The 27,712-nt window shown below is 48.0% G+C and overlaps 2 protein-coding genes across 4 annotated transcripts in view; one reads left to right on the forward strand and one right to left on the reverse strand.

Moving 5' to 3' along the window:
- Positions 1–23,727, forward strand: BACE1 (beta-secretase 1). The gene is made up of 9 exons (XM_003418239.4): positions 1–781; positions 16,125–16,213; positions 17,748–17,964; positions 18,436–18,573; positions 19,227–19,361; positions 20,867–20,968; positions 21,334–21,483; positions 21,748–21,919; positions 22,568–23,727. Exons 1-9 carry the CDS (start codon positions 518–520, stop codon positions 22,807–22,809), a joined length of 1,509 nt encoding a protein of 502 aa, XP_003418287.1. The 5' UTR covers positions 1–517; the 3' UTR covers positions 22,810–23,727.
- A 74-nt stretch (positions 23,728–23,801) lies between these two features.
- The window catches only part of RNF214 (ring finger protein 214), a 60,237-nt gene continuing 56,326 nt past the window's right edge, over positions 23,802–27,712 (reverse strand). For all 3 annotated transcript variants that reach the window (XM_003418267.4, XM_023558169.2, XM_023558168.2), the window contains exon 15: positions 23,802–27,198. In XM_003418267.4, coding sequence (XP_003418315.2) covers positions 27,133–27,198 — 66 coding nt within the window. In that variant the 3' untranslated portion in view covers positions 23,802–27,132. The remainder of the gene's footprint in view (positions 27,199–27,712) is intronic.

The following is a 27,712-nucleotide window of genomic DNA, read 5'->3' on the forward strand; positions in this document are numbered from 1 at the left end:
CCCAGGAAAAAGCGAAAAGCCTTTGGCTTTGACAGCCGCCGCCACAAGTCTTTCCGCCTCCCCAGCCTGTATGGGAGCTGGGAGCTGGATTATGGTGGCCTGAGCAGCAAACGCAGCCGCAGGAGCCCAGAGCCCACGGCCCCTTCCCATCCCGCACAGCCCTCCAGGAGGACAAGGAAAGCTGCCGCTGTCGACCTGCCATGCACACCCCTCCCAGCCCCCCGAGGGGCCTGAGCCACCCTCTCCTGGATAGCTGCTGAGGCTGGACTCCACCGTCTAGATGTAGCGGAGTCCGGAGATCTGTCTCTCTCTTCTTTCTGTCTCTGCGGATTTCTCCTGCCCGCTAGCCACAGCCTGGACCCGGGGGCTGGCTGAGGGACCTGCAGGCTCTGGAGTCCTGATGCCCTAAAGCTCACTTTTTTGAGAAGCCCCCGCCACCAGCACCCAGAGTTGGGGGGAGGCAGCAGGGACCTACGTGGACCACGGAGAGCCCAGTGGGCCTGCAGGCCGGGCCACCATGGCTCTAGTAGCCCTGTCCTGGCTCCTGCTGTGGGTGGGCTCCGGAGTGCTGCCTGCCCACTGCACTCCACACGGCATTCGTCTGCCTCTGCGGAGTGGCCTAGGTGGGGCCCCCCTGGGGCTCCGGCTGCCCCGGGACACCGATGAGGAACTGGAGGATCCCAGCCGGAGAGGCAGCTTTGTGGAGATGGTGGACAACCTAAGGGGCAAGTCAGGCCAGGGCTACTACGTGGAGATGACGGTGGGCAGCCCCCCACAGACGGTAAGGTTGCCAGCCCGGCCCTCCACACTACCTCCCCCTACTTCCAGCATGAGCAGAGGGAGACAGGGCAGGAAAGTAGCTTGCTGGTCCCCTGCTAATATGGGCCAAAAGGTGCAAGCAGTAACTTTAGCCAGGAGGGGGACCCACACCCCCACCCAAACCATTCCTGGGGTCAGATTGGCAGAAGTCATCCCCAAAGCTCTTCTTTCCCATTTCCCTACCCCTCACTGGCGTCCCAATCCCCCTTGTCCAGTTGCCCTCCCTCCGCCCCTGGTCTTACACACATACACCTCTGTAAGGATTTGGGGAAAGAGAAATACCCCAGTGGTGGGAACTTGCCCTGGGGGGAGGGTCCAGGCCAAAGGGCACTATGAACAGGTGTCAGTCCCTCTCTAATGTGGCCAACTCTCAATCTCCCAAAGCTCCCCTCTGGGCATCTTGCTCACCCAACCCTCTCCTTTCCTCTGGTCTTCCGGTCAATGTGGGGTTTTGACCATTGTTCCCAGCACCTTAAGGGCCGAGGAATCCTCGGCGCATGTTGGACCAGCCCCTTTCTCCCAGTCTGAGCTGCCACAGGGACAGCAAATCAAGTTGCAGAGATCCCCTGAGCTCCACTGGACTCAGAAACCCTGGACACACTCTTGCCTCCCCCTAGTCTCTCCCCCCTCTTCCCCTCTCCCTCCCCTTCACACGCTGCACTCAGCGCCTCCCCCATTCCAGGAACCAAGCCTGGGGAAAGGACTACTTATAAGAAAGGAGCCAAGCCCCCTGCTCAGAACTATACTCCTTCCGGAGCTGATAGGTGCTGTGTGTTCGGGAGGAGGGGTGAGAGGGTGGAGCAAGCACTGCCAGCTCTTCCCATCCTTCCTGGCAAGCCCCCAAAGTACCTCCGAGGTGGCTGGGGGAGACTGCACCCACTGCGCCTCTGTGGGTGGCTGTGGGAGGGAGGGTATGAGAAGCAGCCCTCCGAGGGGGCCTGTGACAGACCTCTGCGTGCATTTGCCTCCTCTGTGGGCGAGTCTGGGCAGGGTGGCAGTATGGTTCCGTGTATGCCGGTGTGTGTCACCTTGAGTCTGAGCCTGCACATCTCTGTGACCACCCCCTCTCCTGAATCTGTGTTTGGGAAGCCTATCCTTGGGAGGGTCTGTGAAGGTGTGGGAAGTGTTTTTATGTGTTGGCGGGAGAGCCACACTTCCCTGAACTTCTCAGACAGCTCTTACTCTGGATCTGGGAGAAACAGAAATCACCTCCCAATAACCTGACCAGAAGAGAGCCCTTGCTAGATCCACGCCACCCAGGCCCACCTCCTTGCTGATCCAAGCCCTGGTTTCCCCCACTTACCTTCCTTTTTACTGTGCACCCTGACTCCCCCAGGAATAGTCTCTAATGGGTGTGTGGGGCCAGGACAGAGCCTGAATCTAGGCCCCCGGCAGCCTGGCCAGCAGAACACTAGGTATTATCTGGGAGCAGGGGATGTAGAGCCCTGAGATCAACTCCCAATTCTGCTACTGATGCGCTGTGCAAACCACTCACCAACCCTGTGACATGGATGCAGAATACGGCTGTGGAACCAAAAAGGGCTTTGGAGTCAGACAGACCAGGAGTCCCAGCTCTGCCACCCACAGCTTTTCCTTTTCCCAGCTGCGTGGCCTTGGGAAATTATATGACCTCTCTGAGGCCATTTCCTTATCTTTAAAATGGGTGAAATGAGATCTTCTTGGCAAGGTTACAGTGAGGATTCAATGAGACTATGTAGGTGAAAAGGAGCCCTGGTGGCACAGTGATTAAGTGCTCAGCTGCTAACCAAAAGGTTGGTGGTTTGAACCCACCAGCCGCTCTGCAGGAGGAAGATGTGGCAGTCTGCTCCTGTAGAGCTTACAGCCTTGGAAACCCTATGGGACCGTTCTACTCTGTCCTATAGGGTAGCTATGAGATAGAATTGACTTGACAGCAATGGGTATGTAGAGGAAAGTATCTAGAACAGTACACCTGGACACATGATTGACCGCCAGTATATGAAGTCACTTTTCCCTGAACGTGTCTGGCCACTTCTGCCTCTTCTGTGCTATGCGATGAAGCATAATACCTTGGGTGTTCCGGCACTGATCGCTGTACTTTCCTGGTCCCCTGAGATCATGTGTATACCGCCCAACCCAGGACTTGGCAGAGACTAATTGCTCAATATATGCCATATCCTTCCTTCTCCTTCTAAGGAGGAGAGAAAAGTGGGCTTAAACTTCAACACCAACCCAAAGAGCGAGCGTCAGGGAGACCAGAGTTAGAACAACTCTGTGGACTGCCCCACAGTCCTAACCTAGGTCAACGTCGGCCAAAATCTGTTCTGTGCTAACTTTGATTGTCTCCCCAACAGTCTGGGAGAAGGATGCCCTTTCTCCCCACCTAGTGAGGCTGTTGTAAGCATCAACGGAGAACATAATGGCAGAGTGCTCTGAACAAGTAAAAGAGAAATTTGGGGAGCATTTTCTATGTGCTGGAGTCCCTGGGTGATGTAAATGGTTAACACACTTAGGGGCTAACTGAAAGGTTGATGGTTCAAGTCAAGCAAAGCCACGTTGGAAGAAAGACCTGGTGATCTACTTCGGAAAACCCAGGCATTGAACCCCTGTGGAGCGCATGGCTACTCCGACACCCACAGGGTCACCAGGAGCTGACTCTACAACGAGCGGTTTTTTCCTTTGTGCTGGTGTATTGGACAGAAGACATATTTTCTACCAAATGCTTAACCACTGCACCACCAGAGCTCCAAACACTGTCTAGTCCCCTTTAATGGAGCCCTGGTGGCGCAGTGGTTAAGAGCTACAGCTGGTAACCAAAAGGTCAGCAGTTCGAATCCACCAGCCATTCCCCGGAAACCCTATTGGGCAGTTCTACTCTGTTCTATAAGGTCGCTATGAGTCAGAATCCACTTAATGATGAGTTTGGGGCTCTATAGTAGTACCCAGAGTGAGTGATCTAGGTGCTTAGAAGGTTGGAAAAAGCAGGAAGGTCTCACAGAGGGCATGAGAGCTGAGCATGGTCTTAACGGATGGACAGGAATGGGAAGGCTATTCCCAGTGGGGGGATACACCTATCCCACCGTACTGTCATTGTCTCAACTTGTCTGTCCACTCCTTCCCACCCTATCCCCCTTAAACTGGGAGAGACCACAGTGAGTGAGAGAATGAGTTATGTGTGTTTGGGCTTATGGACGTCTGTATAGGGGGCAGCGAGAAAACCGGTTCAGTTAATGCAGCAGGTTTTTGCTGAGGCCGGAAAAGTTTGGGTAAAGAAGAGGGAGCCAAATTGCCAAAAGCCTTAAATGTCCAGCTAGAAGGCTTGAACTTTTGTCTGCAGAGATAGGGAAAAATTGAATTTGTTTGTGCAGGGGAATGACATAAAGAACATAATCTTCTAGAAAGAGACATCTGAATTTTAGAAAGAATGGAGCTGAGAGATACCAGGAGCCACAATCTGTCACCTTCAGTGGTCTAGGTATGAGGTGCTATGACAAGGATGGCATGAGGCTGTGATCACATGGGAGGGAAGATGAGGATGCAAAGGATATTGCAAGGCAGAGGGGCAGGACTTGATGACATTGGTGTGAAGGGTGAGGGAGAAGGCGTCAAATGACGATTTTGAGATTCTGATCTGGGGTGAATGGGGAGATGACAAGATCGTTGGTGGGAACAGAAAAGTCGACAGGTGGGGACAGTATGTACTGGCATACAAATACATATTTCTATTTATTATTCCAGTTTATAAAGACTTTCCATACTTTCTACATATATTATTTTGTTTTTACAGCAATTTCTGATCTATATATACATACATATGCCTATATATGTCTATATGTATACGTATATACATATATTTATATATGAAAAGTTAAACAAGCAGCCAGGTGGTAGGCCAGTAAGCTGAGCCCCATCTCAACCTTGTTCTTCCTACTATGTTTGTTGGGGGGGGAAAGGAGTATTTTGTCATTATATCCTTCTTCCATTCTCCCATAACACCTACTCATCTGTCTCTTACTACACTTACTGTATCGTAAATGTCTGTTTTTGTGTTTATTTATTCCCTCATAAAACTTCGAGCTCTTGAGAACTATTATTTATTTACTGCAGTGTCTTATTTCTCTTTGCATTCTAATGTCTACCACAGTGCCAGACTCAGAGCACGCACCTCAAAGTGTGGAGCGAATGAATAGACTGTAAGGCACCTGAACGGAACACCGATGGACAGCTGTGAGTGCAGGACAGGAGCTCTGGGAGGAAATACGATAGTATGAGCATCACTGACAAAACAGGATAATTTAACTCTTAAGATTGAAATCTGCTGACAGTCGATTCAGTTTGTCAAGTATTTATTGAGCACTTACTTTGTGCAGAAGTGAAAAATAATGTCTTAGCCCTTGTTGTTGTTGTTAGCTGAAAACTAGTCATGGCAGTCCCATGCACAATGGAATGAAACACTGCCCGGTCCTGCGTCATCCCAATGATCATGATCAGCCCCCAGGCCAGACCTTTGTGATCCGTAGGGTTTTCACTGGCTGATTTTCAGAAGTAGATCACCAGGCTTTTCTTCCTAGTTCATCTCAGTCTGAAAGCTCTGCTGAAACCTGTTCAGCATCATAGCAACATGCAAGCCCCCACTGACAGACAGGTGGTAGCCACATATGAGGTGCATCGGCCGAGAACTGGCATGGAATTGGGATGGAAGCACAGAATTCTACCACTGAACCATGAGTGCCTTTGGAGAGCTCACAATTTAGTGTGAGACACAGACATGTAAACACCTAAATACCTTACAAGACTAAATGCATTTGGTGCAAATAGAAAATCAGTGGATCCTGGAAGCACAGAGAAAAAAAAAAGAGAAAGAAGAGGTTAATTCTAACAGAGCATTAGGAAAGCCTACCTGGAAAAGGTGCTATTTGAATATAGCCTTGAAAGATAAGAAAGCTTTGCTGAGTGGAGAGTGGTGGGGAGAAACACTTCATGAACAGAAGCATGAGTTATGGTAAGAAGCTGGAAGTTATGGTAGGGCTGACATGAGGCTTAGTGGAGTTGGGATTTTACTCTGGAGGCAGCTGGGAGTCATCGTAGCCTTATGAGAAGAAGGGTGGTCTTGGTTCTAGGAAAACAGCTTCAGTGTGTGAAATGATCTGGATAGGCTAGAGCCTGAGATGAGGCTATCGGTTGACATACAATGGATTAAAAGAGGGTGGTGGTAGTGAGGATAGAAAGGAGAGGTCTTTGGAGAGTCAGTAGTCACATGCTGGTTTACCCAGTTGTTCTTTGTCCCTGATAAGATGTAGGGGTGGGGGTGAGGGAACAGGAGAAGATGATTTGCCTCCTAGTCTCTCTGCCTTTGTTTGCAACAGGAACACAGCAGCAGGGGCCAGCTTTTATAGAACAATATAATTTACCCAAGTTCCACATTTATTATTCTGCTTTAGCATACCCATTTTGGGGATGAGGAAACTGAGGCTCAGAGAAATTAAGTAGCTTTCTCCAAGTTATTCAGCTAGGAAGAACAGAGCTGGAGTTCAATTCTCAGATCCTTGGATTCCAAGTCCAAATACTGGGTTCTTTCCCGGATCCTGTATTCCTGAGTATATTGGTTGACTCTGAAATGCCTTGTGCATGTATCCAGCAACCGGCTGAGAACGGGCATCTGGAAACCAGGAGAGAAGTCAGGAATGGGCATGTAGACTTGGGACTTACCCACAGAGAGGGGGCTGTTGAAGTCAAGTTAGCAAGTGTACTTACTTTTTGAGAGAATGGAGAGAGAAGAGAAAGACAATTGAGGGAGGAATATTGGGTGTAGAGTAGGGATCAATAGATCAAGAAAAAATAATCAGAGACATAGAAAACCAAGAGCCAATTGGTTTCCACTCCCCTCCTATTCCCTGCCCCCTGCCACCGAGTCATTTTCAAACTGTGTTTTGCAAGGTTCTGTAAGGTGACCTGGAGCCCTGGTGGCATAGGGTTAAGAACTCGTATATTAACCAATAGGTCTGCAGTTTGAATCCGCCAACAGTTCCTTGAAACCCTGGGGGGCAGTTCTAGTCAGAATTGGCTCCATGGCAACGGGTTTGGTTCTTTTTTTTTTTTTTTGGTAAAGCCATCCCGTGATGAGGGAGAAGGTTAGGAGAAGGGTAAGCAGGCAAGCCTCTAGACCATTCACCCTTCCTCTCTCCAAGCCCTCCAAACCTATCCCAAAACCCCCCACCCCACCCCCTCAGAATAGCCCTTTTATTGTTTTCGTATAGTGGACTTCTGGTACACACACACACACACACACACACACACATATTTTAAGAGTTCTGGTGGTACTGAAAAGGTGGAAAACTGTTGAACTCAAAGAACCACCCTTGAATTAGAACTGGCAAGATCCCAGTTCCGTGAGTTTCCTCCCCAGTCCCTGAGACCAAAATTGGCTCTACTGGATGGGGCCTCAAGTTGCCCTAGGCCTTTTTAGACCCTAAGGTTGTCATTTCATACTTCTCCTCCCTCTGCCTCCCCATGGCAAAAAAGAACAAGTTTAGCTGAGAGGAGGAAGCATTGAGAAAGACTCTTCCCTTTCGGTAAGACAGAAACTCTTCTTAGGCAACATCCAATAAGGAGCTAAGCAGAAAAATCTGGTTGCAAATCCAGGAAGAGAAGTATCTCCCAGGGAAGCCCCTATACCTGGCAACTAACTTCTCTCTCTGCTGGGAGCCATCTCTCTTGGGGGCCTGGGAAATGGAGGGTTCTGGTAAGGAGTCAGGCAATTTTCCTGAGTTCCCTGAGATTCCCCTGACAGGATATTCCCAGAGGGATGGGAAGCACTCATTGATGGAGCTTGCCTACCATGTCCTCAGGCACTGTAGCCAGGTGGTTCCTGAGAGGGTGAAGTGGGGCCCTTTGAGGAAAATGATGGATCAGCTGACAGGTGGGATCCAGGACTCCCAGCTTCTGTTCTTACAGACTTTGACAAAGCTACAGAGTAAACTGGTGGAGCTCCCTGTTTCTCCTACCCAGCCTATCCTCTTTCAACAGATCTCCTGACCTGTTATTACCCTGTGGCTACCCCCTCTGCTGCCCACTGGAGCCCCACTGTGTCCGGGCTGGATCCTTGACTGGTTCTCCGGGTCAGTGAATCCCACCAAGTAGCATGAGTAAACCCTGGCATCTCCCAGTGGCTTAAACAAACAAGCCAGTGTGCTGGGCATGACCAAGGTGCCAAGAACAGATGGGCTTATGCCAGAGATCAGCTTCATCTTCAACTGAGGACAGACAGAGAGGAGATTAAAATCTGATAATGAAAAGCAGGTAGCTAATAGCTGCTGTGATACCTAAGTTATAGAGTAGACTTCAAGAGCCACCACGGGGAGAGGAAGGAGGCAGAGGAAATAAAACCCCTCCTTCAAGCAGAACATCTCTGCTTTTTCCTTTTTGTATACTTGCACCCCGTATAAGATTGGAAAAGGGTCCTGTTGCTTAAAAAAAAAGTAAAGGTTGAAAACTATTGTGTTAGATCTGTTCTTTAAGAATAGATTCCTAAGTTTATTGACCATTTACATCTATCGTCTTCATTTGAATAGGAAGCTGATGTTAGTTGAGTCGGCTAGGGAGAAATGAAGCATCCTGTCTAAAGGAAGAAGGATGCACTAGATGGGTTTGGGGTGATCCAGCCTCCTTGGGATTCCTTAAAAACCAGAGGCAGGTAAGTGGCACCAGGAAGCCTGCTTGCTCCTAGGGACCAAGAGTGAATTAGAAGGCAAAGGATATGTCTGGCGAAAGGAGTCCATTTGTGTAGGGACAGCTGACTTGTTCAAGGTGGGAGGAGCCTGGACAGGACCCAATTGCTGGACTCAGGTTTGAGGCAGGAGCCATGTGCTCTTTTGGCCCTCAGCCAGTCCCAGCTGCTGACAATTGAGTCCCTCTGCCCTTCCTTGCCCTTCTTTCAAACTTGAGCAAGCTCAGGCCTGGGAATATCCACTTCGAAAAGCAGATGAAGCTTACTCAGAAGTTTCTGGGACCAAGGAGTGCTGGAGTTCCTACAATTGTCTAAGAACCAAAGGACCTTGGGTAGACAGACATTCAGTCAATGCTCAGGGTATGACGGGCATCATTTGTGATTGGTCAGTGCCCATACACAGTACCAGATTAAAGTCACCTCTGCAGGGTCCTGGGGGCTAAAAGTTAATAGCAGGGGTCTGTAGGGAAACCCTGGTGGCGTAGTGGTTAAGTGCTATGGCTGCTAACCAAAGAGTCGGCAGTTCCAATCTGCTAGGCGCTCCCTGGAAACTCTATGGAGCAGTTTTTCTCTGTCCTATAGGGTCGCTATGGGTCGGTATCAACTTGACAGCAATGGGTATATAATGGGTATAGGGGCACAAGGAGCCCTGGTGGCACAACTTTAAGCACTTGGCTGCTAACTGAAAGTCAGCAGTTTGAACCCACCAGCTGCTCTGCAGGAAGAAGATGTGGCAGTCTGCTTCTGTAAAGATTACAGCCTTGGAAACCCTATGAGGTAGCTCTACTCTGTCCTATAGGGTTGCTATGAGTTGGGATCGACTCAGTGGCTATGGGCTATATAGGGGCACATGGAACTGTGGAAAATAAGGCAATTACTGTCAGTTAAAAAAAAATCATTGTGGAGTACCCACTCAAGACAGTTCTACTCTGCACATATGGGGTCACCATGAGTCAGAATCAACTCACCGGCAACCAACAACTCAGGGCTAGTTAATACGTTAGTGGCTAATGATACAAATGACCCTACCGTCGTGAAGCTCATAGCCTGCGGACAGACAGACGTTAAGTAAATGATGAGTGTTACAGAAACGTGGTCCCTGCCCTTGTGGAGCTCACAGCCTGCGGACAGACAGACGTTAAGTAAATGATGAGTGTTACAGAAACGTGGTCCCTACCCTTGTGGAGCTCATAGCCTGTGGACAGACAGACACAAGTAAATGATGAGCGTTACAGAAACATGGTCCCTACCCTTGTGGAGCTCATAGCCTGTGGACAGACATAAGTAAATGATGAGTGTTACAGAAACATGGTCTCTACCCTTGTGGAGCTCACAGCCTGCGGACAGACAGACGTTAAGTAAATGATGAGTGTTACAGAAACGTGGTCCCTACCCTTGTGGAGCTCATAGCCTGTGGACAGACATAAGTAAATGATGAGTGTTACAGAAAGAAGCACAGGTGCTATTGGGGATCTGCAAGAACAGGAACCTAATCTTGGCTTAGGCCACCAGGGTAGGGTCTTTGGGAGGAAAGATGCTTAAAGTGTGACTTGAAAGTTGAATAGAAATTGGACAAAACAGGGAGAAAACATTCCAGACAAAGGAAATGGCATTTGCAAAGGTCCAGAGGTGAGAGATCATCTTCCTACTCAGGAGGATGTAGAGGAAGGGGAAAATGACAAGAGGTGTTCACTGGGGTTGACCTATGTTAGGCCTCTGTCCAGGTGCCTGCAAGGTCAAGGATCCCAGGGTGTAATTCAGATATTTTGTACTAGTTATCTGTTGCTATGTAACCAACTAGTCCAAAACCTCAAGTTTTAAACCAAGAACCATTTTATTTCTCAGGCATCTGTAGGCTGCCATATAGTTCTTCAGCAGGTCTCACCTGCGCTCAGGCTGGACCACGCTGAGCCTGCTGGGCCTATCTTGGAAATCTTCCATCCTCAAGGAGGCAAGACTGAGCTTCTTCATATACAGTCTCGGGACAGCATTCCAAGAGGGCAGTCCCCAGTGCACAAGTTTTTATCAAACCTCTGCTTCCATCAAGTTTGCTGATGTCCCATTGGTCAAAGCAAGTCACATGGCTAAACCCAGGGTCAGTGCCAGGAGGGATCACACAAGGGCATGGATACAGGGAGGTATGATTCATTACTGCAACAATCTACCACATACTTCTCCACAGGAGAGAGACATAAAGGCCAAGGAGAGGGAAGACCAGACTTGGGGGCTGCTCAGAACCAATGGATTCTTGTCCTAGCTTTGTGGCTTATTGTGTAAGATGGGTCAAGCTGATTACTCACTCCAGGTCTCAGTTTCTTCCTCTGTAAAACGGAAGAAATATCCCTATGTCTCAGCTTTGTCTAAAAAGGTTACTATAAAAGAGTGACTAGATCTTCCCCTGTTAACTGTGAGGCCCACACGAAGGAAGTAGACTTCCCTTTAGTAGGAAGAGTTGAAGTTAAGATGCCTCCCCAAACCAAAACCTGTTGCCATCTAGTCAATTCTGACTCATAGCGATTCTATGAGTTTCAGAGCGGAACTGCACTCCATAGGGTTTTTAATGGTAGTAATCTTAGTGGTGCAGTGGTTTTTAATGGTCGTAATTTTAGCGGTGCAGTGGTTAAGAGGTAGGGCTGCTAACCAAAAGGTTGGCAATTCAAATCCACCAACCACTCCTTGGAAACTCTATGGGGCAGTTCTACTCTATCCTAAAGGGTCGCTATGAATCAGAATCAAATTCACAGCAATGGGTTTCATTTTTTTTTTTTTTTTAATCTTGCATAAGTACATTGCCAGGTCTGTCTTTTCTTCTGCGCGCTGCAAAATTTGAACCACCAACCTCTCGATTAGTACTCAAGTGGAAGTTTGTTTGCACCACTCAGGGACTTAGATACCTCCAGAGGCTTGTAAAAGTAGTAAAACATTGGGATAAGCTACCAAGAAAGGTGGCAGGGTCTTAATAACTAGAGACCTGTCAGAATAGGAAAGAGTCCCCATCTCTTGAGGCGTGAATGGACAGATGACTCCTGAAGGCTCCTTTCATCCATAAGAATCTGAGAGCTGAAGCCAAGACAAGTAGGGTTTGAGGAACAAAGAGCTCACCCTAACCTCACCAGCTCCATAACTATCTCATCACCCAAGAGCAACTGCTGAGAAGTCCTCTAGGGGTGCCTTGCTGTGTAAGAACCGTGGACAGGTGTGCCTTTCCCTGTGGGGCTTGTTAGTACTTCCCAAGAAGCTGCCTTCCCTCCGAGGCCCCTAGGGGCACATTTGTTTGTTAAGTGATTGGCACTGACCTAGCCCTGACCCCAGTCTGCAGCCCCCTGGGCATCTAAAGGCTGAGTAGACTCCTGGGTCTGCCTGGCCACAAAGGGACAGGTGAAGAAGTAAGATGGCTCCAATATCACAGCTAGCATGACGACATGCATCACAGGACCCTGTGTCAAGCCAGGGGGCCAGATGAGAGGAATGGTGTACAGGAGGCAGATCTGAGCTATAGCCACTGCTATAGCCAGAAACACTCACAATGTGGAATCTCTTCCCTCACCCACCACCCCCCAAAACAGTAAATTAGGCCTTTCTCCCTTTTCTTTAACTGTTCATTCACTCAAGAAATACTTATTGCCAGGCACTGTGATACCTACTGTGGGGATTAAAAAAAAAAAAAGATAAGGCTTCTCTCAGAGTTCACAGAGTGAGTAGCAGATTAAGTAGAAAGGGTGGTGTAAGTAGAATGAACGACAGACGCTACAGTAGCCTCTGGAGGGAGGGACCACGGTTGGTTTGAGGAGTTGGAAGGAGGCCAGTACGGCTGGTGGGCAGAGTGGCTTGTGGGAGTCTAAGATAAGCTTAGGCTGGATCTATAGGCAAGGCTGGACCGTGAAGGGCCCTGTAAGGCCCTTGAAGTTGAGGTATCTTTGAGGTTTTTCACTATGTGTATCTAGAGCTCAAAGGGGAGGAATGGGCTAGAGCTATAAGCTTAGGTCACCACCCATATCTCTCCCTTTATTATACTGCGGTGGCTTGTGTGCTATCATGATGCTGGAAGCTATGTTACCAGTATTTCAAATACCAGCAGGATCACTCATGGTGGACAGGCTTCAACACAGCTTCCAGACTGAGTGGACTAGGAACAAACGCCTGGCGATCTATTTCCAAAAATTAGCCAGTGAAAACCCTATGGATCAAAACAGAATATTGTCCACCACTGTGCTGGAAGATGAGCCTCCCTCAGTTGGAAGGCACTCAAAATACACAGTGGTTACAACAAGGGACTCAAGCATATCAACGATTGTGAAAATGGTGCAGGACTGGGCAATGCTTCATTCTGTTGTACATGAGGTCGCCATGAGTCGGAGGCAACTCAGTGGAAACCAACAAAAGCAAAAACATAAGCTTAGGAGTCATTAGGACGTATGTGATCACTGCAGCTGTGGGCACTGGTGAGCTTGCTTAAGGAGAGGGTATAGCAGGAGAGGAAGAAGGCCAAAGACCAGTCCTTGAGAAGTGAGTCTGCAAAGCCAACAGAGAAGATATGATCAGAGAGGTCGGAGGAAAAGCACAAGATACAGTGACAGGGAAGAGCGTTTCAAGGCAGGTGAGGCCACCAAGTGTTGATGCTCCTGAGAAGTCAAGCAAGAGGAGAGCTGACTTGAAAGCTGTCTTTTGTATTTGGTGACATGAAATCACTGGTAACTGTAGTAAGGGATAGAGGTGGAACCCAGTTTTAGAATGGGTTGGGGAATGAGTGGGAGGTGAAGAAATGAAGACAGCTTGGCTGAGAACTTTGGTTGTGAAGAGGGAGGAGAGAGGAGGAGGCGGGTAGCTGGAGGCAGATGTGAGACTGAGGAAGGTCATTTTTTTTCTTTTAATGAAGAGACTCCCAAGCATTTGTTAATGCCAAGAGGAAAAATCCGGGTGGGGAGTGGTGGTGGTGGTGGTGGTGAAATCTACCTGCAGAAAAAGGGATAATTAATAGGGCTAGGTACCTGAGAAGGCGGGAGAGCATGGACTTTAAAGCCCAGGTGGAAGCTCCTACCTTCTCCAGGAGGGGCAGCTGAGAAAAAGGATTGGCTGGTGTAGCCACAGGCGTTGGGATGATTGGTTGTGGGAGACGAGGGCGGTCCCATCTCATGGTCTCCGACTCTCTGTTGAGGTTTTGGGCAGCATTCAACCCTTTCACCACATTATTCTCTTTCAGGCCGCCCCTAACTGCCTGCCCTATTTCAAAATGAGCGCAGTGACTCAGTTCATTTTGCATAAGGTCCCTGCCCTGTAATAGCAGCAAGAAAGGGAGAGAGGCGGCCAGGAAGCTGCCTGGTCAGGACACCCCACACAGCTTGGGGTTTGGATTAGAATTGTGGGAGGACAGGACTGGAAATTACTTCTCTTAGAAGCAGAATCACATTGCAAAGGGCAGATAGTCGGATATTTGGTCAGGAAGGAATCTCAACTATTTATTTTGGTTTCCCATTTTTTTGTGGAGGGTGATGAGTGGGAGGCAGAGAGCAGTGGTGGCCAGAATCCTGGTATGGGGGTGGGCAAGGGGGATGGGAGCAGAGGGGTCATTCCTCCTTGGGCTAGGCCCCCTTTGGGGTGGAGCAGGGAGACCTCCTTCAGATGAAGGAGAAAGGAGAAAGGTTGGGACTGGAAGGACAAGAGTAGCCAGGGCCTCCTGGCAAGGGAGAGAGTGGCCCGCCCACCCCCGCGGGAAAGGATGGGGGAGGCAGGTGCCTGGAACAGCGGGGACAGCAGGGGCCCTGGTAAAAGCTCATGTTTTCCTAGAGCCAGCCAGGCACATACATTCCAGGTAGTCCCTCCATTGCACGGGCCACAGGTATCAGTGCTACGGGGGAGACCCTCTTTCTTTGGGGTCCCCAGAGGTATCAGTGCTATGGGGGAGACCCTCTTTCTTTGGGGTCCAGTACCAACAGGGATCCCTGTAAATGAGGCCAAACCCCAGAGCTGGGAGCTGAGTCCTAGAAAGGCAGGGGAGGGGGATCCTGGGGCATAGGTGGGTGAAGAAACCTTTTTAATCATTAACCTGGTTGACTGAAATCTGAACTGCTGAGCCTCTCAGCTCTATTGATTTTCTCTGAAAGCACAGCGTCTGGAGCTGGTGGCTGCTCAGAGACCAGGGAGAGGGACAGAGGGTAGAAGTAAGGTAAGAGGGGCAGGGAGGGAAATGGGAAGCAGGCCAGGAGTAGGGGGCTGGGAAGGAGGGAGGAGGCAGGGTCAAAAAGCTGGGGAGATAGTAGAGAGGAGCCTTTGAGGGCCTGAGGGAGGCCAAGAAGACTAAGGGGGAGCTAGGGAGAGTATGGCCATCATAGCCAGAGAGGTAGCACTGAAAGCCCAAGGAAGCCACAGGGAGGATCTGGCAAAGACGAGGAAACTGAAGCCCAGAGACACATACTGACCTGCTCAAGGTGACAGTGACAGAGCCTGCACCAGAATCACGGTCAACTCCTACTGCACTGAGTAAAAAATAAAAAAAACCAAACCCACTGCCATCAAGTTGATTCCGACTCATAGCAACCCTGTAGGGCAGAGTAAAACTGCCCCATAGAGTTTCCAAGGAGTGCCTGGCAGATTTGAACTGCCGACCTTTTGGTTAGCAGCTGTAGCAATTAACCACTACACCACCAGGGTTTCCACTGCACTGAATAAGAGCCAAAAATGAAAGATCCTGAGGTCAGGGAGAAGCTGAGGGGATGGACATGGCCAGAGAGGGCATCCAATTTACAAGTGACCATTTTTCTTAGGACAGGGGCCTTTACTGTTTTTGCCCATGAAGATACAGTAGGCATTCAAAATATACTCCGGGCTGACTGGGAGAGAGGTTAGGAGGAAGGACAAGATAGGGAAGATGCTAGGAGAAGGAGCTGCACAGTGAGAAACACCAAGAAGACCTCTATCCACGTTTACTCAGCCAAACATGAGAGCCCTGACTAGATGGGTTTTCACCAGGACGTCATACTGGGCTCCTGGCGCCCTACTAGGTCTGACGGTAGGAGTCATCAGTCTATGTCACCTCTGAGACAGAAGGGAGCCCTCCACAGGGAGCCACATTCTGGCAAGCAGGGTCAGAAACACATGTGGGCACCGACGTGCCATCCTGGTCCCCATAGCTCCTCTTGCCCATGCCAGCTCCCAGAATAGCTCTTCTCGGAGAGACATGAGCCAGGCTGCTTGCTGAGTGATATGCTTCCTGGGAGAACAGAAAAGGAGAGGAAGGGGCAAACTCTGCAACAGAATATCAGTCAGGTACACAAAGGGAGCAAGGGGCAACCTGGTGGTAGAGAGGAACAGGAACGAAGACAAAACACACACACACACAATGTGGCTCAGATGGCATAGAAAATGCTGATTCTACAGAGAGGAGCAGACAAATGTTTCTGAGGCCGTGTTGAGGACACCATCTGTCTCTTGGTTCTGACTGTGGTCGTGGTACTAGCAGGTGCAGCTTGTCCAGTCCTGCATCATGGAAGCTTCACCCTGGACATTCCAAAGGGAGATTGTGTGGCTGCTGGTGGGGTGATGACAGAAGTGGTGAGTCCAGCCTCCTGTCCATAACATTTTTTTCTTCTCATTTCTCTGACAGCTCAACATCCTGGTGGACACAGGCAGCAGTAACTTTGCAGTGGGGGCTGCCCCCCACCCGTTCCTGCATCGTTACTACCAGAGACAGCTGTGAGTTCTGGGGAGAGCTGAGGGGGAGAACCCTTCCCAAGGATCCAGGGCTGAGAAGGGTCTAGGGAGGGGTGCAAGGACAAAGACTAGATCCTCAGATGCTTTCTTCCTATTAGGTAAGGGCAAGAGAGAAGGGGAGAGTGACCAGGAGAGAAGGGTGAGCTTCAGGAGGTATATTACAGGAAAGGGTAGCTGAGAGGCAGCTAGGGAGTGCTTTAGTACTGACATAGGGCAGCTTCCTGTGGGAGGTGAAGAGGAAGGGTGAGCAGCCCCACAGTTCACAGAGCAACCTCATGGGTCTTTCCCAATCTTCATTCCCTTTGCCTGAATGGGAGTCGAGGGGGACTTCCTCCCACATCGCCTCGATAACTCATTTTTCACGGCAATACCAACCAAGTCTAGGCTGAACTGGCTGCAATGATAGCTCCCTTTGCTGTTCTCACCCCTAGGGCCCAGGGGCCACTCTAGGTGGCTTTGCACAGTTCAAGGAAGTAAAAAGCCTTCCATAAACCCCACCACCTGGACCAACATGAGGGACCAAAAGCTAAAATGTCTCCTCTTTGCACCTCCCAGAGTTCCAGCAGCTGGAATCAGCTTACTGGTGGAGGGGAGGGCTGAAGTGGGTTTTGAAGGTCAGAGAGGCAGTGAACGATGATCTGGGAGCCCCTTCGGCACAAAAGCTGGGAGAAGTGGCCAGAAGACATCTAATGACTGAGACATTTCTGTGTGTCAAAACATGTGAGTAGAGGCTTAAATCCCATTCTTGGACTTCCAGGCAGGTGCAAAATCCACTTTTACCATTTCCTGTCTTTTTTGGCCCCTTCCCTTTATTTCCTGATCTAAAAAAAGCAGTCAGGGAGTGGGGCATGGTCACGACCAATGAAAGGGAATTCATTCCAGTTCCTGTGTATCCTCCCACCGCCTCCCACCACACACACACGTAAGCCTGGCTAGTGGCGTGATTACACATAGGTGGCGGTGAAGCATGTTCCACACAAGTGGTGTGCAGTACCTATCTGCCCTGCTGAGATGCTTGTGCAAATCTCTACTCTGGAAGAACTTGCTGTAGAGGTTCCACATTCCCCTGACTGGTACTTTCTCTACTATTCAGATGGTACCACCAGGTCCCAAGGCAGCAAGAGAGTCAATGGCTCCTTTTCTCTGGGAGCTTGATGGCGCTAGGGGCATGGGGGGCAGGGAAGGAGATGCTTGCTAGCTGTCCCTTCAGCAGCAACAGGCACAATACACAAAGCCTAGGCTTGTTCCTCACAGGGCCTGCGCTCCAGACTGGGGAATATGAGCTATGGAAGCAGGACAGAGAACCCCAGCAATAGCTCCCCTCATCTGTGTGTAAGGTCACTTCACTATTCTGCTCTAGGTGATCAGTCTAGGGATGTTCTGTGGAGCAGCCAAAAGGGAGACTAGTCAGGGGTGCCGCGGAGATGAGGTAGGCATTTGGGAGTAGATGTGATGCTGGATCCCTACACCAGTTGTTGTGGCTACGCATCCACGGATCTCTGCTTCCTTTCCACAGCTCCAGCACATATCGGGACCTCCGGAAGGGTGTGTATGTGCCCTATACCCAGGGCAAGTGGGAGGGGGAGCTGGGCACCGACCTGGTGAGCATCCCCCATGGCCCCAACGTCACCGTGCGCGCCAACATCGCTGCCATCACTGAATCAGACAAGTTCTTCATCAATGGCTCCAACTGGGAGGGCATCCTGGGGCTGGCCTATGCAGAGATTGCCAGGGTAAGAGGGACAAAATCTAGCCCTACACATGCCCTCCGCACATTGCACAGTGCATGATACAGGAAAGGAGTTGGGAGACAGAAGGGGAAGGAACTAAGGGAGAGAAACAAATCAGTTTAAAGGAAGATTTAAATTTCATCCCTAGAGAGAAGTTGTGACAGGTGCAGGAATAGACTGTGGTTCCTATTTATTCTAAGATCTTTAAGAATACGAGAGGCCCCATAAATTTATAACAGGTTAGGTATCTGGAGAATCAAAGATCCTACAGAGCTATAGCCCCATCAGTACTTCCTGCCTGCACTGTCAGTGTCTCTTAGTAACCCCCTCTCTACCAAATCTCGGTACTTCGAGATGGTCTTTCCTGAGGATTATCCCTCAAGTTTTTGTTTTTGCCTTCCAGTTTAGGCAGGAAGCTATCCTCTTTCCACTAAAGTCCGGTGCGAGGACTCACTTTGTCTCTTTCTGCCACAGCCCGACGACTCCCTGGAGCCCTTCTTTGACTCTCTGGTAAAGCAGACCCACATTCCCAACCTCTTCTCCCTGCAGCTCTGTGGTGCTGGCTTCCCTCTCAACCAGTCGGAGGTGCTGGCCTCTGTTGGAGGGAGCATGGTGAGTAGGCCCTCAGAGGAGAGGTAATGGCACTGGGCAGAGATGGGTGCCATCTCCTCCCCTCCCTCTGCGGCTGCAGCAGTTTGGGTTTCACTATTTAGAATCCAGAGATACCCATTATCTTCCCCACCCCCACTTTTCTTTTTCCATCCTTTTCTTCTTTGTATTACTTCAGGAAAGATCTGAGAAACTTATGGTAAATCTGGAGAGAGTCAGAGATGATTGAAAGGAAATGAAAATAAGACTCACCAAATTAAGACTATTCAGTCTGTTGATCAGAAGGCAGAGATCTAGAGAGGTTAAGTCTATTTATTAATTAGGACAATGGTGAATGGTTCTCCATCTCCAACAAGCAGAGAAAATAAAACTTATGATAGAAACAAATCATCATTCATTCAACATTTATTGTGCCAGTTTAGGTTTAAATAATTTTATATCAAGGGTTGTGTGATTCTGAAACAACTGAAAATTCGGGAAAGCCTTTTCCATTGAACATTTAAGAAACTATAAATTGCTTTGGGACGTGATTTGATTGGAAGCAGGAAGATGAAAAAGGTCATTTGTAGAGAGCCTTTCCACTCCGAGAAATTGCGATCCTAGTGCTTGCTTCCCTCTGTGCAGTGACATGGGCACCTGCCTCTTTTTCTCCCTAGATCATTGGGGGTATCGACCACTCACTGTACACGGGCAGTCTCTGGTACACGCCCATCCGGAGGGAGTGGTATTATGAGGTGATCATTGTACGGGTAGAGATCAATGGACAAGATCTGAAAATGGACTGCAAGGAGGTAACAAAACCAGGGGGCAGCCAGGGAGAGGTGAGGGGGCAGGCAACACATCAAGAGGCTAAGACGACCCCAGGTTATGAGGTTGGGAGGATGAAGCAGAGGAGCAGGACCTGCGGGAACGAAAACGGTTCAGGGCTGAGCCTAGGACAGTCAGGAGCTTAATGGTCTCACAGCACGGCCTGAGGCTGGGGGCTAGGGACTGGCAGAGCACTCACACTAGAGCCAAGTGGCTTATGGTCTAGTAATGAAATACATGGAACTAGTTACAATGTCTCGATTCCAGTCACTGCCTTGCTTTATAGCCTTGGGCAAGTCGTTTTTGAGGTTGTGTGATATGAAATGGTAGGAGAGGGGCTTTGGAGTTAGAAAGACCTGGGTTAAATCTGGCTCTGCCATTTACTATGTACCCTTAGGCAAGTTACTAATCCGTGTTTCAGTTTCCTCGTCTGCAAAACTCGGGTAAAAACTGCTTTCCCAAAGATGGTGGTAAAGATCAGAGATAATGTTTAAAGTGTTTATCCCAGTGCCTGGCACATAGCAGGTACCCAATAAATGGTAGCAAAACAATTCCGGTCTTCCTTAACCAAAAGGTCAGCAGTCTGAATCCACCAGGTGCTCCTTGGAAACCCACTGGGGCAGTTCTACTCTGTCCTTTAGGGTTGCTATGAGTGGGAATTGACTCGATGACAATGGGTTTTACCTAATTAGGAAACCCTGGTGGCGCAGTGGTTAAAAGCTTGGCTGCTAACCAAAAAGTTGGCAGTTCGAATCCACCAGGTGCTCCTTGGAAACTCTATGGGGCAGTTCTACTATGTCCTATAGATTCGCTATGAGTCAGAATCAACTCAATGGCAATGGAGTAGGTATATATATATATATATATACACACATATACCTCATTAGGAGCCCTGGTGGCGCAGTGGTTAAGAGCTTGACTGCTTACCCAAAAGCCAGCAGTTCGAATCCAACAGCTACTCCTTGGAAACCCTACAGGGCACTTCTACTCTGTCCTATAGGGTCACTGTGAGTCTAAATCGACTAGACAGCAATGGGTTTGGTTTTTGGTTTTACCTAATTAGGTTCTTCTAATTAGGTAAAACCAAAAACCAAACCCATTGCTAAAAAAAAAAGTACTATGAAGAGTTAAAAACACTATACAAGGTATTTTTAAGATTTAGAGACTGTCGCCCACCCAGGATAAGAGCTAACATTTACTGAGTGCTTCCTATGTGCCAGCTGCTATTTTAAGTGCTTTAAATGTATTCATTCATTTAATTCTTGTAACAACCTTCTGAGGTAGGTACTATTATTATCTCCATTTTAAAGATGAGGAAACTGAGGCATAGAAGTTAAGTAACTTGCCCAAAGATACACACCTAAGAAGCAGCAGAGGCAGGATTCCAAACCAGGCAAGCCCCCCAAATAGTCCTCACCCCTCCAGCTCAGCCAGAGCCTGGCAACGAAGAAGGCTTTTGCCTATTCTAACCCTCTCTTCTTTCTCCTAGTACAACTATGACAAGAGCATCGTGGACAGTGGCACCACCAACCTTCGTTTGCCCAAGAAAGTGTTTGAAGCTGCGGTCAAATCCATCAAGGCAGCCTCCTCGGTCAGTGGGACTAAGGATGGGGGTGCAGGAGATGACACAGAAAGCAAATGGCAGAGGAAGGCAGCGACAGCCCACCCCTCAGTGAGAGCCATGGTATCTGCCCTCAGAGCCTCCCACTGAGACGTCCCAAGAACATTCGCGTCCCTTCTTCACGAGCCTCAGTCTGCTCATCACACAATCTACCTGACACAGACCTTTTACCCCGGTCTCCCCATCTCTTACTCTAATCCTTGGGTTGCAGTCTATCTTTCTCGAGTTCGGTTATTCCACTGGAAGAGGAGACATAGGGCCCAGTCAGTTATCTAAAAATGAGAAACAGTGACAGAGGTTCTTTCCTCATTGTTTTCCCCTTCTTGCTAACACAGACGGAGAAGTTCCCAGATGGTTTCTGGCTAGGGGAGCAGCTGGTGTGCTGGCAAGCAGGCACCACCCCTTGGAATATTTTCCCCGTCATCTCACTCTACCTAATGGGTGAGGTCACCAATCAGTCCTTCCGGATCACTATCCTCCCACAGGTATGTCCCCACCTCCAAACAGTGAGATCCCAGGAAGAGAAAAAAGTACATATTGGGGGCTAGCGAGCAGATATGGCTTCCCAGAACTAGGAGACAAAACAGATGAATGTCCAAAGATAAAGGGCCCTTGGAAAACCCAACCCCACAGAACTCAGGGATGGCAAGAGGAAGAGCTACCTAAGGGCAGAAATACCTAAAAGGTAGAGATGGGATATAGGATGGAGTGAGGAAGACATACTCTCACCTGTGATTGCTTACCCCTAGCAATACCTGCGGCCAGTGGAAGACGTGGCCACATCGCAAGACGACTGTTATAAGTTCGCCATCTCCCAGTCATCCACAGGCACTGTTATGGGAGCTGTTATCATGGAGGGCTTCTATGTTGTCTTTGATCGGTCCCGAAAACGAATTGGCTTTGCTGTCAGCGCTTGCCACGGTGAGAGCCGGGGCTGTGGGTGTGGGGCCAGATACGTGTTCTCCCTGTCTGGCAGTTAGGATACCTGGGACCCTGCCAGTTTGGGAGGTAGTAACAGTTGCCTGCAGCCAAAGTTAGCATATTGTGCAAAAGCTAGTGTCAGTACTTGTCTTCTTCCTGTACTGCCTGGCATGGTGACCTCTGCCTGGATTGGTAACCTCTGCTGGAAACCCAGAAAAGAGCTGCCTAGGCACCCTGGGGAACTCTAGACTCAAAGGCAGTAGGCTGAGCCTCTGGTAACTCTATCAGTTGCTGTATGACGAAGTTCAATGCTCAGAATTTGGGCAGATGGCAGCATCTTGAGGTTCGTTTTCAGCAGTGGCAGGTGAATTTACTAGGGGTGGTCACTGAGGACTACTTACTTTTAGGTATTATTCCTACTAGATAGATATACAGGACAGGGTTGTTGTTCCCAGTGACCTGGGAGGGGAGATGCCTCCATCTGGCACAGGCTTTCTGTCCTGCTCCTGAATATCTCCAAGGAAGCAGACTGCACAGCCTCCTCGGGTGCTAATTTTAAGGTCTCACTATTCAGAAGTTCTTTTTATTGTAAAACCCAAACTGATATATGACAATGAGAGCTGCCATTCACATTTGCCCTTTTCCCAGTGCACGACGAGTTCAGGACAGCAGCAGTAGAAGGCCCTTTTGTCACGCCAGACATGGAAGACTGTGGCTACAACATTCCACAGACAGATGAATCAACCCTCATGACCATAGCCTATGTCATGGCTGCCATCTGCGCTCTCTTCATGCTGCCCCTCTGCCTCATGGTGTGTCAGTGGCGCTGTCTCCGCTGCCTGCGCCATCAGCACGATGACTTTGCTGACGACATCTCCCTGCTGAAGTGAGGGGGTCCACGGGCAGAAGATGGACATTCCCCTGGACCACATCTGGGTGGTTCACTTTGGTCACAAGTAGGAGACACTGATGGCACCCGCATCCACCCACCAAATGCCTCTGCCTTGACAGAAAAGAAAGGTTGGCAAGGTGGGTTACGGGAATTGCTCCCTCTGAGACAGGAGAGGGAAGAAAGACGTGCTCTGGTGGTAGGAATACTCTTGATCACCATAAACTTGAGTTGGGAAATTCTGCTGCTTAAAATTTCATCCCTGAATCTTTGCCCATGATTCCTGTAGCGTCTCCAACCCAAAGTATTCTTTTCTTAGTTCCAGGTACTGGCATCACATCCAGGTCACCCCAGCGTGTCTCTGTGGTATCCTGGCAGAGAAAGGGCCAATCCTGTCTCCCTGCTGGCCAAAGTCAGTAGGAGAGGGTGCACAGTTTGCTGTTTGCTTTAGAGTCTGTATAAACAAGCCTAACATTGGTGCAAAGGCTGCCTCTTGAATTACACAGAACATAATTAGATTGAATATTTGTACAAATTGGGGAGGTCAGGAAGAGAAGGTGAGGGATTACAAAGGCAGGGAATAGTGGGGATAGTTAGGATCAAAGGCAGAAACGACCACTTGCCAGGTCCACTTTAGACCTCATCTCCTAGATAAAAGTCTTAGGAGTGTTGCAGCCCAGTGTTTTCTGTGGTTGCAGCCTGACCAAAAGTGAGATAGGAAGAGGGCTGATATAGCCAAAGAGCACTTTTTAGCTCTTAAATGAAAAGTGCCCACTAAGAAGTTCCATATAACAACTGAATTTCTACCTTACTAATTCCACTTGTCTTTACCTAAACCCTTTATCCTACATACAATAGGTAGCACTGAAATATCCCAACCCTGTAAGCCCCAGGTGCCCTATGGGAGAGCCAGTGGAATATAGCAGGGTTGGTTTGTTCCCTCCCCCAAATCCCTATTCCTCTGGAGCTTTGCAGCCAAGGTGCTAAGAGGAATAGATAGGAGACCTCTCCTACCTAATCCTTGAAAGTAGAATCCTGAAGATTCGTTCAACAGGTATAGGATTGATGCTCTATACCTGTGTCTAGATTTCTTCCTATTCAGCTGTAAGTGGTAAGATCTTTACATAATATAGATCTGTTTCACTACCTTTTCACCCTGTCTAACGTCCCCTCCATTTATTTGTTAAAGGCATCCCACAGCGGCACTAGTATTATGCCAAGAGTGCCAGAAACACAGCATTTTCTGGCTCTAGCAACATCACCTTCAGTATCAAAGCTGCCTAGAAGAGGAAGGCAGCCACAGCACTTCCTTATCTCCTTCACCATAAGAGCCCCGCATCTTTTTCCCCTATCCTGCTGTCTACTCCCCACTCCAGGTAGTATTTGGGTACCCAGGCTGGTTCTTGGGCTAGATAGTAGGGATCAAGTTCATTTCCTCTCTATCAGTTCTAACACAGTAGACTGATACCAGTGTTAGTGGGAAGAGCTGAATTTTTCTGTTACACCCACTGCATCCTATCTGGTCGACACACTGCTTCCAGGTATGGGACCTGCCTAGTATGGGATTACCTGATGAGGGAGAGGGAAATACAAGGAGGGCCTCTAGAGTTCCTGGCCTCAGCCGGCTGCCCACAAGCCATAAACCAATAAAACAAGAATACTGAGTCACAGTTTTTTATCTGGGTTCTCTTCACTCCTTCTGCACTTGGTGCTGCTTTGGTTGACTGGGAACACCCCATAGCCACAAAGACTAACAGGAAGATGAGACTGTCCACTTCCAGCTCAGAATTTACTGTGTAAATAACTTCCAGAATTGCTACCATGAAATGAAAATGCCATGTTCTGCTTTATAATTTTTACCCATGTTGGGGAAAACTGGCTTTTCCTCAGCTCTTACCAGGGCATAAAACTCAAACTCTTTATTAGTAAGTCCTATTGTCCTCTTTTTTTTTTTTTTTTAAGAGAAAACTCCTTGTATTTATTTTTCTTTTTACAGTTATCTCCTTTCTGCCCTGAAACTATGAACTCTAGGTATATATATAAAAAAAAAATCTTGACAATGGCTTCTTGCTTGTAAAAATATGTATTACGTATCTCTATTTTTAAATTCTACTCCTGAAAAATGACTGTCCCATCTCCCCTTACCTCATTTGGGGCCTTTCCTGTTGATCTGCATGGCTTTTTACCATTGCAGGCCAGTGGAAAGAGGGAAAATGGAGAAGAAGGGTAGCCAAAACTTAAGTGTGGCTTTCTAATTGTTCCTGAATAAGAAAGTAAAAAGAGCAACAGCGAGGCCCCAGCCCCCATGTCCAAAACACTTGTCCTCCTGCTATAGCTGGTTTTCCAGGGACTTTTACTAGGAAGCAGTTAATACCCCCTATGTACCTCCTCCTTTTTTTCTATCTACTCCTATGGCTTCAAAGATTTTTGGAAAAGAAACAGAATATTCTTTCTACTCATCTCTAATTTCTAAATTTTCAGAGGATACTGAAAAATACTGCAGGTGGCCCAAAGCCTGCTGCAAAGTTGAGGGGAGAGAGAATACTAGATCACAAGACAAAAAATGAATCCCCCAAATGGTAAGAACAAAGGAGCCGGTCTTCCATTTTGCCACATTTCCTGTTCATAACGGATACCAAAGTGGAGACATTAATATTTCATTAATCAGAGAAAAGTGGGTCTTCTGACCTCTACAACATTTTAATTACTCTGCAAGATGCCAAGGAGGACCCGGAAAATTCAGCTCCTTAAACTGATGTTGGTCAATAAACCTGGGCAAGTAAGGCAAGATAAAAGAAAGAATACATCCATGAAATGACAGGCAAGGATGAAAGACACAAAGGAGAGAATTTAGCTGGACCTGAAAGGAAAAGTCTTTGCCACCCTGATAAGTATCACAAGTGTGACAAGCATTTCCAGGTCCCAGAAAGGGAAATTCAACTGTTAGTCATATGACGATGACCTTCCCCTGGAACCTTTTTTTTTTTTTTTTTTTGGATTAACACTTAGTTTTCACTTGATAATTTCAAAACAGAAAGGAGCTGAAGCCATTTCTGGTAGGAGTAAAGATAAAAAGGATAGGAAAACATTCAATGTTCTAATAGACTCACAGCTTTCCCAGGTACGAAACCTAAAAACCAGAAGGGCTCCATAAACGTCAGTGGATAAATAATGTAGTTGCAGATAGCTATCCATGGAGTAAACGATTCATAAACTTGAAATCCAGCCTTCCTTCTTCATATCACTCTGGTCTCCATTTTTCCCAGGACAGGAAACATGTCCCCTATAACATTCTTGTTTCTAAAAATTAAAACCCAGCATTTCAAGATCATTCTGCAAGTAATTTTGCACAGACATCTCCTCACCCCAGTGCCTGTGTGGAGCTCACCCAAGGTTACCAAACAACTTGGTTGTGAACCAACTGCCTTAACCTTCAGGGGGGTGGGGGGCTAGCTAGACTAGGAGACCAGAAGTGAAAGGGAAGAGATGAGGACTTCACAAGGTTGGTCTGTCAGAGCTTGAGTAGAAACCAAGTCAGTGGCAGCAAGGGATGCCTTGGCCCAGGAAAAAGCTGTGGACTGTGCCAGTTTCTAAACAGAGACTGTATCCAGGAAGTAGGGTGAACAGAAGATTGTGGGGGGTATGGGGGAAACAGAACCTGATTATGTTGTTATTCTTGGACTGTGAATTTTGCTGATGTAAAACAAAATATTCTGTAAACCTAATGACTATGTACAAATAATGAGCAGTAACACAGTAAAATATTCAATGAAAAGTCAAACCACTAGGGCTACATTTTTTTTCCCCTCAATCAGTCTGATTTTATCCTTTTGGAGTAGAGTGGCTAGAACAAGACTGAGGCTTCCTGAGGCTTTTGCTAAGCAAAGCATCTGGCTGGACAGCGGGTGAGCACCAGGGTTCAAACCTGTGTACAAGAGCCTTAAGAAAATGGACTAGAAGCTGAGCCAAATCAAAGCAGGGCGGCCTTAGAGCAACAGCAGCTTCCTAGATGGTTACTATATTGTATCTGAAAACACCCCTAGCAAGAATATCATAATTTCAAGGCTAAAACTAAACATTATCTTCCCTATAATTCCCCAAAAGGAACTGCAAGATGAGGGGGAACAGACAGTTTCTGCATTATATACATACTTTCATTTACGAACATCTGAATACAGACTTTCTATACACACATTACCTATATAATAAAAATGTACATGGCATGAGTATATGTCACTGTATAAATATAGAGTTTTAGGAATCTTGAACCCGCTCGTTCCTGTTCACATCAGTTTCTCCTCTTCTTCCTCCCCAGTCAGGTCCATCATTTAAGGGTTGGACAAAAGGGACAAGTGTCATTTGTGTTGGTCTGGGCCCAGAATTTGATACACTGGAAAGAAAGAAAGACACGCTTCAGGTTTGTCTGGAAAAATGGAGGGAAGGAAGGGGAGAGAGTGCAATTAAGGTTCAACAAGGTCTAAGGAATGTATACTAAGTTGGAAAAGCTCTTACCATGGGGGAATAAAGGGGCTATTTCATTACCCACCAAAGAATCTTCAAACAGACAAACCTGTTTTTTTTTTACAGGGAACAGCAACAATCTGCTAGTAAGAGTGTGAAGCTGCTTTTTGTTGATTATCTGCTGTGGCTTGCTCTCACTCAGACTGAAGAGAGCTTCCAGCACCTGATACTCCTAATACCCCTCAAACCTTATTCAGGATTTTCTCTTACCAAGAATTAAGATTTAAATTCAGTTTGTACCTCTTGGAAAAACAAAATGAAATAACATAGTAAAGAAGGAATCATCCCTGCTGCTAAGAGACTTAATTCTGCCTGGTAATACCATAAGAGGTAGGAATAACTGGTCAGGTTGTGAAGATCATCTTCAGTAGGCAGGCTTTCAA

This window comes from Loxodonta africana, chromosome 15 (assembly GCF_030014295.1).
Source record: "Loxodonta africana isolate mLoxAfr1 chromosome 15, mLoxAfr1.hap2, whole genome shotgun sequence".
Taxonomy (NCBI): domain Eukaryota; kingdom Metazoa; phylum Chordata; class Mammalia; order Proboscidea; family Elephantidae; genus Loxodonta; species Loxodonta africana.